The sequence below is a fragment of the Asparagus officinalis genome, chromosome 7, assembly GCF_001876935.1.
Source record: "Asparagus officinalis chromosome 7, Aspof.V1, whole genome shotgun sequence".
NCBI lineage: Eukaryota > Viridiplantae > Streptophyta > Magnoliopsida > Asparagales > Asparagaceae > Asparagus > Asparagus officinalis.
In genome coordinates this window covers 22557847-22571543 of record NC_033800.1, presented here as the reverse complement: position 1 = coordinate 22571543, position 13697 = coordinate 22557847, and the positions used below count along the sequence as shown (strand labels likewise).

General features: G+C 36.4%; 3 protein-coding genes across 3 annotated transcripts; 1 reads left to right on the top strand and 2 right to left on the bottom strand.

Moving 5' to 3' along the window:
* LOC109846813 (rac-like GTP-binding protein 2) lies at positions 4644 to 7894 on the bottom strand. Its single transcript, XM_020416058.1, has 7 exons — positions 7830 to 7894; positions 6586 to 6655; positions 6255 to 6318; positions 6079 to 6143; positions 5911 to 5976; positions 5642 to 5752; positions 4644 to 4992 (listed from the first exon to the last, which is right to left on the bottom strand). The coding sequence occupies exons 1-6, from the start codon at positions 7892 to 7894 to the stop codon at positions 5666 to 5668; spliced, it is 417 nt and encodes a 138-aa protein (XP_020271647.1). The 3' UTR covers positions 4644 to 4992; positions 5642 to 5665.
* LOC109849337 (putative nuclease HARBI1) lies at positions 8587 to 10238 on the bottom strand. Its single transcript, XM_020419156.1, has one exon. The coding sequence runs from the start codon at positions 9972 to 9974 to the stop codon at positions 8631 to 8633; it is 1344 nt and encodes a 447-aa protein (XP_020274745.1). The 5' UTR covers positions 9975 to 10238; the 3' UTR covers positions 8587 to 8630.
* Positions 10569 to 11910, top strand: LOC109849338 (glutathione S-transferase T3-like). Its single transcript, XM_020419157.1, has 2 exons — positions 10569 to 11020; positions 11100 to 11910. The coding sequence occupies exons 1-2, from the start codon at positions 10679 to 10681 to the stop codon at positions 11526 to 11528; spliced, it is 771 nt and encodes a 256-aa protein (XP_020274746.1). The 5' UTR covers positions 10569 to 10678; the 3' UTR covers positions 11529 to 11910.

The following is a 13697-nucleotide window of genomic DNA, read 5'->3' as shown; positions in this document are numbered from 1 at the left end:
GAACAAGACTGAAGCGAACGTCATCTCAGGAGAATCAGATGATGCCCTTATTTGCTCGTTGGAGAGCAAGACAGAATCATGGGTGCTGGATTCAGGAGCTTCATTTCATGCTACATCAAATAGAGATTTATTTGAGAACTATGTTTCAAGAAACTTAGAAAAAGTCTATCTTGGTGATGATCAACTGTGTGATATAGTTGGAAAAGGAGCGGTGCAAATTGAACTCAAAGGGTCTATATGGAAGCTGAATGATGTGAGACATGTTCCTAGCTTAAGGAAGAATCTGATTTCCATAGGACAGTTGGCAAAGGAGGGATATACATCAACCTTCACATGTGATACATGGAAGGTTACCAAGGGGTCTATGATTGTTGCCCGTGGTATGAAGAGTGGATCTCTCTACATAACGACAAATACATGTGGATCCATTATAGTGGTTGAAAGTAAAGAAGATCCAAATTTGTGGCACTAGAGGCTTGGCCACATGAGTAGCAAAGGCCTGAAGGTTATGCAGTCGAATGGAAAGTTACCAGGTTTGAGGTCAGCTGATTTTGACTTATGTGAAAGTTGCATCTTCGGGAAACAAAAGAGAATAAGTTTTAAAAGAGTTGGCAGAACACCGAAGGAAGAGAAGCTTTAGCTAGTTCACACAGATGTGTGGGGTCCAACATCAGTACAGTCCACTGGTGGAAGGTTATACTTTGTGACTTTCATAGATAATCACTCGAGGAAGACTTGAGTCTATTTCATGAAACACAAATCAGAAGTGTTTGAAGTCTTCAAGAGATGGAAGGCTATAGTAGAAAACAAAACAGGGTTGAAGGTCAAGAAATTGCGATCAGATAATGGAGGTGAATATGAAGATTCAGAGTTCAAGAAATTTTGCTATGAGAGTGGCATCAGATTGGAGAGAACAGTGCCAAGTACACCTCAGCAAAACAGCATAGCAGAACGAATGAACACAACATTGACTAAAAGAGCTAAAAGCATGCGACTTCAAGCATGACTTCCAAAGCAATTCTGAGCAGAAGCAGTCAACACAACTACCTACCTAATCAACCAGGGACCATCGTGCCTTTGGAGCATAAAATACCTAAAGAAGTATGGAGTGGGAAGAAGGTAAACCTTTCTCACCTAAAAGTTTTTGGTTGTGTTTCATATGTTCATTTTAGTGATCATGCTAGAAACAAACTTGACGCTAAATCTTTGAAATGCTATTTTATTGGCTATGGTGGTGATGAGTTTGACTATAAGTTCTGGGATGAACAGATCAAGAAAGTCATCAGAAGCAGGGACGTTATATTCAATGAAGTAGCCCTATACAAAGACCGTGATGTTGTTAAGTCCTCAAGCTCAGTGCAGTCAGAGCCTACATATTTTGAGCCAGATGATGTTCCAGAAAGAAGCAACTTTGAAGCTAGTTCTGATGTGGACGTAGGAGAAGAGACTGAAGAAAAGATGATGGAGGAAACTACTTCAGAGGAGGTAGATGCAGAGGTTGGTTCACCCGTTAGAGAGTTGAGGCGGTCAGCAAGAGTTCCAAAGCCAAATACGAAGTATCCATCACTACAGCCCAGAGCTCATTTGAACTACTTATTATTAAGTGATGGTGGAGAGCCAGAAAGCTATGATGAAGCGTGTCGAGTGGATGATGCAAGCAAGTGGGAGCTTGCTATGAAAGATGAGATAAAGTCCCTGAACTCTAACAAGACTTGAGAACTTGCAAAGTTGTCAGTGGGAAAGAAAGCTTTGAGTAACAAACGGGTATATAAAATCAAGGAGGAACATGATGGTTCCAAGAGATACAAGGCAAGGTTGGTGGTCAAAGGATTTCAGCAGAAAGAAGTAGTTGACTACACAGAAATCTTCTCTCCTATAGTCAAACTGACTACCATCAGATCGGTTCTGAGTATTATTGCAACTGAAGATCTAATATCGAGTAGTTAGATGTGAATACAACCTTCCTCCATGATGACCTAGAGGAAGAAATATACATGCAGCAGCCAGAAGAGTTCACTTAGAAAACAAAAGAACGGATGGTCTGCAGATTAAAAAAGAGCTTGTATGGTCTGAAACAAGCTCCAAGATAATGTTACAAAAAGTTTGATGGATTCATGCATAGGAATAGATACTCCAGGTGCAATGCAGATCATTGATGTTTCTTCAAGAAGCTTGACACCAGCTACATTATCTTGCTACTATATGTCGACGACATGCTATTGGCCGGTTCAGACTTGGGTGAGATCAAGAAGCTGAAGAAGTACTTGTCGAGTAAGTTAGACATGAAGGACTTAGGCGCAACAAAGCAGATATTAGGGATGAAGATTAGCAGAGACAAGCTCTTGGGCACATTATGGTTATCTCAGGCCGATTACATTAGGCGGGTGCTTGAGAGGTTTAGAATGAGTGGTGCTAAGGCTGTTAGCACACCTTTAGCTAGTTATTTCAGGTTGACTAAGGAGCAATGTCTAGTAACTGGTGAAGAGAAAAATTACATGATGAAGGTTCTATAATCGTCAGCCATTGGAAGTCTTATGTACGCAATTGTGTGCACGAGACCTGACATTGCCCATGCAGTGGGAGCTGTGAGCAGATTCATGTCAGATTCAGGAGAGTAGCACTGGGAAACAGTAAAGTGGATTCTAAGATACGTGCAAGGTACAATAGAAAATTATTTATGCTTTAAGAGAGGCAAATTGGTTCTGCAGGGTTTTGTTGATGCAGACTATACGGGTGAGATAGATCAGAGAAGGAGCACTTTGGGATATGTGTTCACTTTGGATTCTACAGCCATCAGTTAGGTTTTTCAGTTGTAGAAGATCGTTGCTTTGTCGACTACAGAGGAAGAATATGTTACTGTGACAGAGGATATCAAAGAGCTCATATGGTTGTAGGGATTCTTAGAGGAGTTGGGACAGAAAAGTGAGAAGAGTGTTTTACACTATGATAGCCAAAGTGCCATTCATTTGACAAAGAACCCAGCTTTTCATGCCAGGACCAAACACATACAGGTTTGTTATCACTTCATAAGGTTAGTATTGGATGATGACATGTTGGAGCTTGTGAATATTCAAGGAAGCAAGAACCTAACTGATATGCTTATGAAGACTGTCACTACAGAGAAACTGAAGTTGTGTTCAACTTCAGTTGGCCTCATTACTTGATGATATAGGAGGCTATCGTCGTAAGGGGAGGTGATGGAGATTGAAAGTTAGTCTCCAAGTGGGATATTGTTAGGATATGTGGAGCCTAACTATTCGACTTGTCCTATACCTTATTTTCGAAGAGGAAACATGAGAAATTGGAGGGACAGGAACGACGACGGTGAAGGTCAGGTAAAACGGCGAAGGAATCAGCTTGGAGGTTTCACGGTCGACCGTGAGTGGCGCGACGGTCGACCGCGAATGTGCACAGATCCACAAAAAGTCTTTGGACTTTTTTCGGTCGACCGCGACATCATGTGTGGTCGAATGCGCCAAACCCTATAATCAGATTTGGTCTTAGGATTTTTTACGGTCGACCGCGGCTATATCTACGGTTGACCATGAGTCGGGTTTTTTTGGGCATGGGCTCATTTTTTGATGAACTATTTTAGAATCCTGTTTGTATTAACCCTTGTGTTATTAAATAAGAGATTAGGACAACTTGTAAGATGGATGAATATAGTGAAATTTTCTCCTGCGGCGACCGTGGACGTAGCTTCTCCCATCGAGAAGTGAACCACGTAAATCTTGTGTGTTTTATGTGATTTTTTTTCTCTCTCTTCTCTCTCATCTCTATTTTCAAATCGCATCAGGGGATTAGATAAAACCTATCACCCCTTTCTTCCCCACGTCTCTCTTTTCCTAAAAATGAAGAGACAAAGAAAGATTCCATGCAACTCTTCGTTTACTAAAGTGAGAGCTAGCTCAATGTGTACATATATAAAAAGATGAGAGTTTAATGCGAGAGAGATTGAGTGAAAGAATCAATGGCTGATTTCTTTCGTAAGCAGGCCGATAAATATGCGGAGAGTCGATCGACTTATCCGCTGGAGTTGTTCAAGTTCATCGCTTCGAAGGCCCCGAATCACGATCTCGCCTGAGACGTTCGGAACTGGAAATGGACAGGCTGCAGTCCCTGTAGGATGGGTTCTCTTATTTCTTCTTTTCTGTGTTAACACTAGTACAAAACCCTCTTATAGCAATGGTTCCAACCGTTGTTTATAGATCTCTTAGTAATGATATAGACCGTTTCTAATACATTAACAACGGTTAAAATCGTTGCGTATAATCCGTTACTATTAAAGTCATTATAATTAGCTTATTGTAACGATCTAAACCCGTTGTAAATATAATAACTGTTACTATTAGATTAATTTTTATAAAATAATAAAAAATCTACGTCAGCAAATCCTAACCATTACTATAGTCTATTAACAACAAAATACAACCGTTACTATAAAATTTAATATTTATTTTTTAAAAAATAAAACCATTGTTGTAGGGTATTAAAAAGATATTTTCACCAAAATATTACTATTTATTCTCACATCCAACTGTAGCAATGATATTCATATATTTCTAATCATTTATTTCAATACATAATATCATTCAAATGAAACAGATAATTACCATCATAAATAAAAAAGTGAACTTAATCAATTAAAAATTGATGTGTGCTCGATACAAGCTTTGTCAATAAATTTAATGAAGTGATAATCAACTATAAAACTTTAAGTTTAGACAATTTATAAGGTTCACAACTTCTCCACATCCTACAATTCTTAACTGAAATACAAATCTAACAAATAAAAACCTATTCAAAGACTTATGATAGTGAAGCAATAAACCATAAATAATTAAAATTTGAATGATAAAGATTATGGCGGGCCCATTAATTATCAAGATGGGTTCTTCCTTCATTAAGTCTCTCCCAATGCTTTGTCTCCTTTCAATTGATTCTATCCAAAATATTCTCCCCTTCACCATCCATAACCTCACAACCTTCATTCTGCCACACAAACAATGGAGATTTAGAAAGAGAAAAATGGAACATTTAAGCCTCTACAAATTAAAATTCGGTTTACTATAGCAGCCAGCAGAAGCAAACACTTTTAAAGCATGAATAAATCTAAAAAATGATTTGGTTTACCATAGCATCCATCAGCAAACAATAATACGGGTCTCCTCAACGAGTAAATCACTAAATGATTCATGTTTTAAACTAGAAATTTAAAACATGAAAATTTTAGTGTAGTAGCCTGCAGCATTCAGGGTCTGTCTAAACCCAAAAACAAAAAAGGAAAAAAGAAAAATAGGAAAGAACCAAGAAGAGAGCAGCAACCCATAAAAGAAAGATAGAAGAGAACCAAGAAAAGAGCAGCAATGGTTGGGGCAATGGAAGAGCTGTGGGTAACTGGTAAAGGAACATCAGAGGATTTGTGCTCAAAACGGTTGTACTATTTTATTTACTCAAAACGGTTGTACTATTTTATTTACTAGCAACAAAAGTGGCACTAGTATTTTGGAAAAAGAACATGTAGAGATATAAATGTAAAGGTATTCCCTAAGACTTTACATCAACAATAAATTCACTACCAATTTGATAACACATTCAAAGATATATGCATGTTCAAGGTAACAATGTTTTGGCTACTTACATCATCGAGCAACCAAAGCTTCTTCTAGCTTTCTTCTTGGGCAGCACTTCCTTCCTTCGAGGAGGTCATAGTACTACCTTTGATGGCAGTATAAAAAACTGCTTTGACATTCTATTCAATAAAAGAGAGACAAAAAGAGGTGTTCAAGCTTCCATCTCAATACAAATCTTTATAAACAGCACAGACTATGACTTATTTACCAGGGGATGTAGTCATTTGAAAGAAAAGAAAATAAAAGAAAACATGCATTTCATATCTAAATCATGCACCTGTTGTGTCTTAGAGCTACATTCAATATAAGCTGTGGCGCCAATTTTCTTCCTAAGTTCCTTGCTCTAGAAGAATGTAAATAGATATACAAAGTTCTAAATAATGTTCGCAAGTGAAAAAATATATTAAAAATGGTTTTGTTTCTTAGACTACAATAAAACACTCACTTGTGCAGGTGTAATAACAGAAGCACCTGGATGGATAGAGAGGTAGCCCTTGTCATCACGAAGACCTGAAACATTAAACATTGTCACTAAAAATTCAAGATATAGCTTATGCTTGAAAGCCATAATCAAGCTGAATCCTTAATAATTAAACAGTGAAGCTTGAACCGGTAATACACCTAGCTTAGTTCCAACAAGAACAATTGGAACATATGGGGCAACGCGACAGAGTTCTGGCACCCACTGTTTCACAAAGACACAAGATAATACTATCATCCACCATAAGAAAGAAATGATTCATTCTATTACTAGATCAAGTAATAATGGTGACGTCCAAAGAAAATTTTCTTTATTAAGTGCGGGAGCAGAGGATAAAACTGGACAGAAGTGCAAAACATACGATGCCTTTAATCCATATGCTATCACCCCCTAAAGTTATATTAGCATGTTAGGAAGGGTAAGAAATCAAAGAAAATGTTAGAGACGAAGGATAAGAAATCAAAGGTGTACCTTCATGAATGTTTTCAGCAACTTCACTTTTAGAAATACAGAGACGAAGGATAAGAAATCAAAGGTGTACCTTCATGAATGTTTTCAGCAACTTCACTTTTAGAAATATTCAACGTTGTAACTGAACTTCTAGGATTGACCTTCATGAATGTTTTCAGCAACTTCACTTTTAGAAATATTCAACGTTGTAACTGAACTTCTAGGATTGACAAACGACCTAGTGAGTGATGAGCTTCCATGTTCAAAGGCAACTTGAGTAGGGGCAGCTGCAATCACAAGGGAGGGAGGGGGGACAAAGGAACTGTCTATGAAGAATATATTATTGCAGAACTATTTGGAAAGCTAAAGGCTTCATCCAGTTATGAGAAAAGTAATATCAAGAATTTCATTCATCTTAAATTTCTCATTTCAGCCCACTCATTCTGAACATAGCACTGATAGTTGTATAGTCATTGAATAGATGATAAAACTTTGTGTTTCCTATTTCTCCAACATTTCCCATCAGTTTCATGGGTATTCAGTGATAATCAATAAAAGAGCACTAATAGAATATGATGAGAGAAGTGGATATGAAATTAAGACAAAATATATCATTTATATGTTTGAGAATCAAGTTTTTGGTGCCGAAAAATGTATTATAGTAGAGTACAGAATTCATCAAAGAAACAAGCACAAGTTACTCTGCCTAGAACCACATAGATGTGATATTTCAAGTGGAACAAATTCATACAAATCATCGCTAAAACTTGAAAATGTTTTACTGCTTGACAACCGGTTAGAGACACCTTAATGAGTTGCAATTTATAATATTATCTTCATGGCTTAAACAAAAGGATGAGCATAGGTTATTAATTCATCAAATAATTTCGTTCCTAAACATAGCAAATATAAACAACATCACAGACATGTATAAATACAGACAATTATGTTCACACTTACATTTTATCTCGTCCTTAGGTTTACAAATAAAACTAATCAGGTAACTCAGGTCTCATTGACTAGACTGCAAGTTAACCATAATCATTTGTATACCAACATGAAAAACTACACAATTGAAAGCTATGTCATCCTAAGTCCTGTTGTCAACTCTGAGATGTCCTTATCCTATCAATATTTTACATATTTAATCATTGTACTTGATACTATGCACGGAATTTGGACCTAAGACCATCTCCAACCCATTGCACCAAAATGGTGTAAATTTTGCATCAAAATGGTGCAAAAGTCACATCAAACAGTAATACATCTCCAACCAAAATGGTGCAAAAGTCACATCAAACAGTAATACATCTCCAACCCATTGCACCATTTTTTACACCAAAAAAGAATATTCTCAGTATATTCTATACATCTCCAACCCATTGCACCATTTTTTACACCAAAAAAGAATATTCTCAGTATATTCTCACTTTATTTCCTTTTATCTATTTTTATATTAATTGAGAGGTAAAAACAAATATTTAAAAAAAAATTAAAAAAGTGAACAGTAATGGGGCAGATGAACAGTGCGACGCCATATTTGATGCAGCACTATTCATTTGCACCAAAATGGAGCAGAAAATGGGGCTGGATTGGAGAAGGAACAGTGCAACAAAAAGCACTGTTTGAACCAAAATGGGGCTGGGTTGGAGATGCCCTAAGGGCATCTCCAACCCTTTGCCTCAAAATGGTGCAATTTTTGCACCAAAATGGTGCAAAAGTCACATCTAACAGTAATTCATCTCCAACCCATTGCACCATTTTTTGCACCAAAAAGGAATATTCTCAGTATCTTTCTTTTTATCTACTTTTATATGATTATTTTTTATTCCCTATATTTTTAACTATTTCAACAATTAACCTCACATATCAAATTTTATTTTTTCACATATTTTCCAAACAAAATGATTTATTATTTAAAAAATTAAACTAATAAAACAATAAAATATTATATTTTTATTATTAATATTGCCAAAATATTACATTTAAGAATACAACAGAAGATAAAATACAAGAAAATAATTAAACATTAACAACAATATAAAAATTACAAATTTAGTATGCACTTAACTATCTGAATTAGTGTATTCCTCCCATAGATGATCTATCAATGCATTACGAAGCGCAATATGGGCATCTTTATCCTTGATTTTTCCGTAACGTGCAATAAATTGAGTAAATCTTGTAGTTTCATCTGCTACCATATCAACTTCTGGTGTTGGTGCTTCCCTCACTTCTTGAATTGGTGCATAAAGATCACGTTCATCCTCGATTATCATATTGTGCATAATAATGCATGCAGTCATTATGTCATGTAATACATGTTTTTTCCAAAAACGTGCTGATCCTGCCACGATTGCAAATCGTGATTGGAGAACTCCGAACGCACGTTCTACATCTTTTCTACATGCTTCCTGTTTCATGGCAAAATATTTTTTCTTCCTACCTTGTGGCTGTTGGATTGTTTGTACAATAGTAGCCCATTTCGGATATATACCATCAGCTAAATAATAACCCATATTATACTCTTTTCCTTGAATAACATAGTGAGCGGGAGGAGCAATACCTTGAGCTAGGTTAGAGAAAAGATTAGATGACTCCAGCACATTGATATCATTATTGGTGCCTGGCATACCAAAATATGCGTGCCATATCCAAAGATCATAATCTGCCACAGCTTCGAGGATAATAGTTGGTGACCCACTACGTCCTGTGTATTGCCCAGACCATGCTGTTGGACAATTTTTCCATTTCCAATGCATACAATCAAGACTTCCTAACATTCCTGGAAAACCACGTTTTTTTCCAATATAGAGTAGCCTAGCAATATCGTTAGCGTTAGGTGTTCGTAGATACCGCTCTGCGAATATTTCCACCATAGCACGACAAAATTTTGTCATACTTTCAATTGCTGTTGACTCACCTATTTTAACGTATTCGTCCGTAGCATCAGCTGGTAGACCGTATGCCAACATGCGAAAAACAGCTGTTACTTTCTGTAACGGTGATAATCCCATTCTACCAAGTCCATCACTTCGTTGTTGGAAGTAATAGTCATGATCTTTCACTGCATCAACAATACGAAGGAACAAACTTCTTGACATCCGATATCGACGACGAAACATATCTTCTCCAAAACGTGGATTATCGGCAAAGTAATCAATGACCAAATTCTGATGCGCATTTTCTCGATCGCGGTTGATCACTGCATGACCGGGAATCGAGCCACCATGGATCGGTTGGTAGTTGTGTTGACGTAAATTGTTAACGAGGATCATGTTGTTGTTGATGTACTCACAAATTACTTCTTCGGTTTCATCAATCTCTGCAATGATATTGGACAGAAAATTATCATCATCCGAAGATGAAGATGATGATAAGTATGATGGACCTCCAACATCGAAATTCATTTTTGAAGTAAGAAAAGAATGACTGAAGTATGCAGAAATGGAGAATAATAATTTTAACACAACAACGAGTAATTGTGTGGATGTACCTAATCTAGTATGCTATTTATAAAACTTTGCTTAGCTGTATACATTGAACAATGTGTAAAGTTGAGCTGATTTTAGGAAATGCTTTCCAGCTGTTATCAATTTGTCACAAAATTCAAATTTGCTTTTAGCTGTATACGTTGGACAATGTGTAAAGCTGACCTGATTTTAAAAATTGATTCCCACTCGTACAAAGCTTTCACACAATTCAAGGAGAGCTGAGCTGTGTATACGTTGGACAATGTGTATGAGCTGATTTTAGGAAATGCTTTCTAGCTGTTATCAATTTGTCACAAAATTCAAATTTGCTTTTAGCTGTATACGTTGGACAATGTGTAAAGCTGACCTGATTTCAAAAATTGATTCCCACTCGTACAAAGCTTTCACACAATTCAAGGAGAGCTGAGCTGTGTATACGTTGGACAATGTGTAAAGCTGACCTGATTTCAAAAATTGATTCCCACCGACAACGTTGGATAATGTGTAAAGCTGATCAGTTTGTACAAAATGATTCAATTTCAAATGTTGACCACTGACAAATTCAAATTCAAACAAAAAAAAACAAATTTGGATTGGCTATAAATAACATTCACGAATTCTACTTCAAACCACCCAATTCGATGTATTTCTTCAAAGTATTTCTGATCTCCAAACCAATCGCTTCTTACAAAAAAATGTATGTTCGATCAACTGGATACACGGTTACTGAAGATGTGCTCCTTTGTCAAGTATTCTTGGATATTTCTCAAGACCCTATTATCGGTAGAAACCAGTCTCGAGATGCATTTTGGTCTCGTGTGGAGGACAAATACAATGAACTTCGAGATCAGCATTTTGAGATGCGTACGAGCCGATCAATTCGTTCTCGAATGGAAATCATAAGTAATGAAGTAAGGAAATTGAATGCGTGCTTGAGACAAGTAGAGAATCTGAATCCAAGTGGTGCTTCAGATGAAGATATTGTAAGTATTCTATTAATTATCGTCTGAATTTTATTATTATTGTTGAAATACATAACTTGATGTTCACTATAATTTGCAGTTAGTTCGAGCAAAGATGTTATTTATGCAAGAACCAAAGTACAAAAAAGGTTTCAAATTTGATCATGTCTGGAATATGGTTAAAAATTTTGAAAAATTCAAAGATGATGTCCCCACAGCAAGACAAGTTGGTCGAAGACAATCCCAAAGTGTGAACTTCGACTCGTCACAATCAGATAATCCCACTCCGGAATCTCCTATATCAACATCTCCTGGACTGTCATCATTTACTCCATCTGAACGACCTATTGGGGTAAAAAAAGCTAAATTGAAAAGGAAAAATGATGATCATGAGTCAAGTGTAGTGGACTCCATCGAGACCTCCAACAATCGACTTATAGACAGGTTAGACAAGGCGAGCTTGGACAGGCAAGTAGCGTTTGATATCGAACGAGAAAAGATAGCCATGAAAAAAGATAGAGATGAATGAAAAATTATAATGAAAGATTTGAATTCCATTGCTGATCCAAACGTGCGTGAGTACGTTCGAGCTCAACAGATTAAAATAATACAAAAAAGAAATCAACAAGAACAAGGGTCTGCTTCTAATTTTGGCAATTATTTCAATGATATTGGACACTCTGGCCCCGATCTACCAGATTATTGAGAGTTGCTTGTCCATCTCAGGAAATGTTCTATGTTTAGTTTGTATTTTATGTTTTATTTTAATAAAGTTTTATATTATGCGTGTCAGTTTTTATATGTTATGTATTTCAGATATGTAAATTATATTTGAATTATGTATTGGGATTGCTCTGTATATTTCATGGGACTTTACTTAATATCTAGATTTTAATATTATAATTAATAATAATGTCTTTTAAATTTTAGCATTATTTTTAATTTTAAAAAATAATTTATTTTGTCCAAATTATACAATTGGGGTAAAATTATAAAATTTAAATATTATTGGGATTGTTTTATACATTTAATAAAACAATTGGGGTCAAATTATAAATACATAAAAGTATGAGGTTAAACCAAAAAAAAAATAAAAAAAAATAAATGAACAGTAATGAAGTGATGAACAGTGCGACGCCAAATATGGCGTCGCGCTGTTCATCACCGCTAAAATAACGCGAGAAATGCCGCTGGGTTGGAGAGGCATCGGAGCGGCAAAATGGCGTTTTGCCTTAAATTGACGCAGGGTTGGAGATGGTCTAACCCCTAATAATTCAATTGGTTTCTAGTTTAGTTACATAAAAAAATAAGCTATATCACTAGTCAGGCTATTTTTATCATAATTTGATATGATTTGTAAATTATTTCTCACTAAAACATTAAATAATTATACCTTTGTTATGACTGGATGACAATTAAAACACAAGAAAGCACAAGAAATTAATAATAAAAATCCTTGCTTACTATAGTTTTTGGCCCAATTTAGCAATCACGAGCTGAGAAAATGGAGATTAGTATCGGGGAACGTCGAGGTTGATCTCGGTGAAGGGGAGGGACTTCAGGCGGAGGAAGGAGCGGACGGCGGTGTGGAGTTGCGGCAGCCGGGGTGGCAGAAGAAGGAGATGCGGCCGCGGGGGGAGGGCCTGGGCTCTTGACGACGACGCAGAGGTCAAAGACTTGGAACTCGGGTGACGGTGATGGCAAGGGATCAGGGGGAGAGCGAGGAGACGTGCCTCGCGAGGACTTGACGGTCGCGGGGGCGGGGCTGGAAGGGGTCGGACGGGTGTCGGGCGTAGGCCTTACAGTGGGAAGGCCCGATTTCGGGCTGGGGGAGGCTGGCGTGGGGATGGAGGAGGAGCTGCTGGGGGAGGCAATAAGCAGTGAGGATTCCAGGGTTAGGGTTTGAGCGTTAGAGAATGAGAGAGGAGAAGGAAGGAGTCACCCATATTTTTTAGATTTTCTAACTTTTGGAGCGCCCAAATTTTTATTTCCCTCATTTTATTTCAAAAAAAAATTGAAATTTTAATTAATTTAATTTGTAAATGAAAAGGTGAACCGTTATTAATAGGAAGCTGAAATTAGTTATTATCATAACCATTACTAATAGCATTTATTAGGAATGGTTAATCAAATAAATGTTGCTAATAGGGCCTTTTGGATAGATTGTTTAATGACATGTTACTTATTAATTTTGAATAGATTGTTTATTGACATGTTGCTTATTAATTTTGATAATGTAATTTGATTTTTGGTTAATTTTAGGCAATATGATGAAAGATTGAAATTAATATTTTACAATTATTAGCATTGTCTCCCTCTCCATCTCTGTTCAAGAGTAAACTCCCAAAAAGTGAATACAAACCTCCGTGTTCCGCTTCTCATGGCAATCAAGTCAATTCCTTGCCTGATGAATATATGGTTACATGTGTTCTGGTCTGGAGTAGTTGAAGTTCCAAATATGTTTCTAACATCATACAAACTAGATTCTATAGTTGAGAAACATCAGAATTCATTAGTAACCCGCATATTGTTTAGGCATTTTGTTTTCTTAACAAATTTATTGATATATATATATATATATATATATATATAGTAGTTAGGTATGATTTCTATATTTACTTTTACATAAGGTAATAATGAATATGAGGTGGCGATTCATTATACAAAATGAGTCTTTTCATAGAAATTATCTTTATAA

Bases quoted from the DNA above. Each gene is read 5' to 3' on its own strand.
- LOC109846813 (XM_020416058.1), bottom strand. From the start codon at position 7,894: ATGGTGCAATGGGTTGGAGATGTATTACTGTTTGATGTGACTTTTGCA. The intron at 6,144-6,254 runs GTGTATTACCGG...TTAATGTTTCAG, and splicing joins TCTTGTTGGAACTAAGCTAG to GTCTTCGTGATGACAAGGGC. The intron at 5,753-5,910 runs GTGCATGATTTA...TTTATTGAATAG, and splicing joins GTAGCTCTAAGACACAACAG to AATGTCAAAGCAGTTTTTTA.
- LOC109849337 (XM_020419156.1), bottom strand. From the start codon at position 9,974: ATGAATTTCGATGTTGGAGGTCCATCATACTTATCATCATCTTCATCT.
- LOC109849338 (XM_020419157.1), top strand. From the start codon at position 10,679: ATGTATTTCTTCAAAGTATTTCTGATCTCCAAACCAATCGCTTCTTAC. The intron at 11,021-11,099 runs GTAAGTATTCTA...TATAATTTGCAG, and splicing joins GTGCTTCAGATGAAGATATT to TTAGTTCGAGCAAAGATGTT.